Genomic DNA, 5,009 nt, shown 5'->3' on the forward strand with positions numbered 1-5,009 from the left:
GCGCCGAACTCCTTCGCCCGCACCGCGCCCACGTTGATCTCATCTCGCCCGCCAGGGAGGAAATACACGGCGATCTCGGCCCGAAACAGCGTCGAAGCGTCCGTCCAAACCCGGCACCGGCTCCGCTGCTCGTTTCGGTTCACCTTGACACGGCCGGGCGGGCGGGTCGGTCGTGTGCGCGCGTCTCGGGGCGCCAAAGGAGCGTTTTTTATTCGGCCGGGTCGGGCGGTAGGAGGGGTCGACGCGGCGGTGGCGAGGCTACAAATAAACAAAGCGGGGGAGGGGGAGCTCGTATCGTATCCTGGACCTGGAGCGAGAGCGAGCGAGCGACGTGGTGAGCTGTTCTTCCCCGCCTCCCCCCTTCGTGGCCTGCTGCTCTGCGCGCGGTGCGTGCTCTGGCGGGTGTCTCCTCCAGTCCAGGGGGGGCTATTAAGGGCGTCCAGCTGCTGTCCTCTATGAGCGGGTAAAGCGGGGCCGAGAAGGAGGAGGAAGAAGCCATTCTTCGTGGGCTGCCTGGTTGAGGAGGGTTCTTGGCTGCTGCTGCTGCTGTCTGCCGGAGGTCGGCGAGGTCGGGTGGCAACAATGGCGCCGTCGTTCTGGGGGAGGGAGGCGAGGCTGAGCGACGGGGGCGGCGGGACGCCGGTGGTGGTCAAGATGGAGAACCCCAACTGGTCGATCTCCGAGATGGAGCAGGAGCCGGTGCCGGGGTCGCCGGCGGGGCTGGCGGCCGGCAAGGCCGGGCGCGGCAAGAACGCGCGCCAGATCACCTGGGTGCTGCTCCTCAAGGCGCACCGCGCGGCGGGGCGCCTCACGGGCGCGGCCTCCGCGGCGCTCGCCGTCGCCGCCGCCGCGCGCCGGCGGGTGGCGGCGGGCCGGACGGACGGCGACGCCGCGCCCGGGGAGAGCACGGCCCTGCGCGCGCGCTTCTACGGCTGCCTCAGGGTCTTCGTCGTGCTCTCCATGCTGCTGCTCGCCGTCGAGGTGGCCGCCTACCTCCAGGGCTGGCACCTCCAGATGCCCCAGATGCCCGAGATGCCGGGCCAGCTCGCGATGGACGGCCTCCTCGCCGTCGACGGGCTCGCCGCCGCCGCCTACGCCGGCTGGATGCGCGTCCGCCTCCAGTACATCGCGCCGCCGCTGCAGTTCCTCACCAACTCCTGCGTCGTGCTCTTCATGATCCAGAGCGTCGACCGCCTCGTCCTCTGCCTCGGCTGCCTCTGGATCAAGCTCCGGGGCATCAAGCCCGTGCCCATCGCCGCCGACAAGGACGACGTCGAGGCCGGCGACGAGGACTTCCCCATGGTCCTCGTGCAGATGCCCATGTGCAACGAGCGAGAGGTAAGCTCCAATCATCTGCCCCTTGCTTCCCAATCGATCTTGAGCTGCAATTGGAGCTCCACGATGCGAGTAGGACAGCCTAAATTCCAGTTCCAGGTAGAGTGGGGGAAGATGCTCTCTGACTGCATTCTGGGGATTCGGGTTAAGCGTAGACTGCATTTTGTTCGGATCTTTGTCCCGAGCTCTCCAACCACAACTCGGATGCTCGCTCTCTGACGTTGATGTGCTCGTACTTCATATGAATCTCACACCAACAACAACAAACTCCGTGATTTGCTTTACAAAAGGCCGAATTTGGTTTGCGGTTGGGATTCATATCATCTCTACTTTCTTTAAGGCGCACTTATTAATCCAAATCTCGGACTAGAAGTCTGTCGTCACCGGTCACCAGATAATAATTGAGGAGGCATGTGATTGGAGATCAAGATGTCAAGCTATAGCAACCTACTTAATTTGGGAAGTGGCTAAGAAAAGATACGTACTAAAATTCAATCAACTGTCTACTACTCCCTCTGTCCCAGTATAAGAACATTTTTGACACTATGTTAGTGTTAAAAACGTTCTTATATTTTGGGACGGAGGGAGTAGTACACTTCTTTTGGGAAATCTTAAGGATATTTTGTTGTTGTAAAAAGAACACTAGTCCAATTCAGTTGGTAACTTATTTCATTTGGATGCCTGCAGGTCTACCAGCAATCCATTGGCGCAATTTGCGCTCTCGACTGGCCAAGGTCAAACTTCTTGGTGCAGGTGCTGGACGACTCCGATGATGCTACCACCTCGGCGCTCATCAAGGAGGAGGTTGAGAAATGGCAGCGGGAGGGCGTGCGGATAGTGTACAGGCACCGGGTGATCAGGGACGGATACAAGGCTGGAAACCTCAAATCAGCAATGAACTGCAGCTATGTGAAAGACTATGAATATGTTGTCATCTTCGATGCCGATTTCCAGCCACAGGCGGATTTCCTCAAGCGCGCCATGCCCCATTTCAAGGTTCGACTCGACTGACCAATTCTTACTGCTGTAGTTGTATTTCTGCTTCAATTATTTGACAGTCAAGCCTATCAGTTATGTCTTTCTGACAAAATTCAATGTGCGACCTCCAGGGGAAGGACGATGTTGGGTTGGTTCAGGCGAGATGGTCGTTCGTGAACAACGATGAGAACCTGTTGACCAGATTACAGAACATAAACCTGTGCTTCCACTTCGAGGTGGAGCAGCAGGTGAATGGAGCGTTTCTCAACTTCTTCGGGTTCAATGGGACTGCCGGAGTGTGGAGAATCAAGGCTCTTGAGGACTCCGGTGGCTGGATGGAGAGGACAACGGTGGAGGACATGGACATTGCCGTCCGGGCACATCTCAAGGGATGGAAGTTCCTCTACCTGAATGATGTTGAGGTACTGGCACAAATTTCCCTATGACTTATGCAGAGTTTACCTTTGCATAGAGATTAAAAAGTCATAAAATTTAACTTTTGTAACTTTCCTTTCAGTGCCAATGCGAGTTGCCAGAATCATATGAGGCATACAGAAAGCAGCAGCACAGGTGGCACTCAGGCCCCATGCAGCTGTTTAGACTCTGCTTTGTGGACATTATAAAATCCAAGGTATGAGCCGTTTTCTGATGACGCACTATGAAAGTTAAAATGTCCAGCCATGTATGTTTATTCACTAAAATGTAGTTTTCTGCAAGAAGCCAACAGCTTGGCAACATGTTTTGGATTTATAGGAATGTACAAGATGCAGTAATTGTCAAGAGGCATCAAGTAGAATGCTTTTGTACATAATTGTTTGACAAAATTTAGTTAAGTTACATTCACCCTCTTATACTCAAGTAGTCGTCAATTTCCACACAGAAAAAACTTTTTCAGTTCACTTGAAGTAGAACTATTGACATATATCCTACCGCATTCATGCCGGCACATCTTTAGTTCTTATCTTTGTCCCCTAATTTGTATTCTAGCGCCATTTTGTCGTGTGTTGTGTAATGCATGTATGGATAATTGGCCTAATGATGCTGCTTGCTTTGTGCTGCAGATTGGATTCTGGAAGAAGTGCAACCTGATATTCCTATTCTTCCTCCTCCGCAAGCTCATCCTGCCCTTCTACTCATTCACCCTCTTCTGCGTCATCCTCCCCATGACAATGTTCGTCCCCGAGGCCGAGCTTCCCGCATGGGTGGTATGCTACATTCCAGCGACAATGTCCATCATGAGCATCCTGCCATCCCCAAAGTCCTTCCCGTTCATCGTCCCGTACCTCCTCTTCGAGAACACCATGTCGGTGACCAAGTTCAACGCCATGATCTCCGGCCTGTTCCAGCTCGGGAGCGCCTACGAGTGGGTGGTGACCAAGAAGTCGGGCCGCTCCTCCGAGGGCGACCTCGTGGCGCTCGTCGAGAAGCACACCGCGCAGCAGCAGCAGAGGGTCGGGTCGGCGCCGGACCTCGCCGGGCTGGCGGCCAAGGACTCGTCGCTCCCCAAAAAGGACGCCCCCAAGAAGAAGCAGAAGCACAACAGGATCTACCGGAAGGAGCTGGCGCTGTCATTCCTCCTGCTGACGGCGGCGGCTCGCAGCGTGCTGTCGGCGCAGGGCATCCACTTCTACTTCCTCCTGTTCCAGGGCGTCTCCTTCCTCGTGATGGGCCTCGACCTGATCGGCGAGCAAGTGGAGTGACATTGATACCATGACAGCAGCGACCGAAGATCGTTACGACGGCGGTTATTTTTCGTTACTTTGCAGGCATCAGAGGAGCCCTCTGTAAAGGGTGGCAACGTCTGATGCCTGTGTGATGCTTACAGGAGGAAGCTCGCTCGCTCTCTCTGATCCCTTGCCTGCCCTAGGGTGGGTGGGGGGTCTGGAGCATACAAACTGAAATGTGGAGAATGTAGATAGATATAGCTTTGGATCATCATCATCATCATCAGAAAAGCCTGGGAGACGCTTTTATTCTTTCGGGTACGTCGAAATTCTTTTGTAAGAAACAAGAAATCAAAACCCTTTTGGGGGGGTGGGGGGGTGCCTAGATGACGGGTGGTCCTTTGTTGCATGTTGACAGACTTTACCTTCAAATGAAGATAATACTTGTTTTCGCCTTGTACTTTTTGCCACGATCAATCAGTTAATTATCAGAGATACATGCTCAGCTCTTCACCTCTGTCTTTTTTCCCTTGTAGTAATTCTTATGCATATGCTTGCATCTTCTGGATGATAGTAGGCTAGTAGCTTGTATTAAGTGGCAGCTTCACAAATGGAGGCTGGCGGTTGAATGAGTGAATGAATGTACGGGGGACCTGGTTCCATGCTGTCTTTGTTTGGCCCTGTCATGTGCACTGGCATGGGACACATTCGTTGCTTGTTTGTTTGCTTATTTGTTTGATCCGTGTCGCTATCGGCGAGAAGGACGTGTACCCCCGGGTTTGTCCCTGGGCTTGGCCTGGAGAGCAGTCCATGTGGAGGCGAATAGGAACTCACAGTGCTAGGTTTTCTTGGACCGTTCCCTGACGTTGCATGTTCTTGCCTGCCTTATCTTCCAACTGGCGAATTGGGATCAGAAACTAACTAACCACTTCTCTGTCAATCCGTCAGTCAGTTGCCTTGTCGTCCAGTTCATCCTCCTTTATTACTCCTTTCATTCTGAATTACTTGTCGAAAAAATGAATATATCTAGAT

The 5,009-nt window shown here is 53.7% G+C and overlaps 1 protein-coding gene across 1 annotated transcript; it reads left to right on the top strand.

The window, feature by feature from the left end:
* The first annotated feature begins 250 nt into the window (after positions 1–250).
* LOC125524541 (probable xyloglucan glycosyltransferase 7) lies at positions 251–4,482 on the top strand. The gene is made up of 5 exons (XM_048689581.1): positions 251–1,338; positions 2,023–2,331; positions 2,445–2,735; positions 2,831–2,944; positions 3,375–4,482. Exons 1-5 carry the CDS (start codon positions 583–585, stop codon positions 4,011–4,013), a joined length of 2,109 nt encoding a protein of 702 aa, XP_048545538.1. The 5' UTR covers positions 251–582; the 3' UTR covers positions 4,014–4,482.
* Positions 4,483–5,009: the final 527 nt, after the last annotated feature.

The sequence above is a fragment of the Triticum urartu genome, chromosome 1 (genome assembly GCF_003073215.2).
Source record: "Triticum urartu cultivar G1812 chromosome 1, Tu2.1, whole genome shotgun sequence".
NCBI lineage: Eukaryota > Viridiplantae > Streptophyta > Magnoliopsida > Poales > Poaceae > Triticum > Triticum urartu.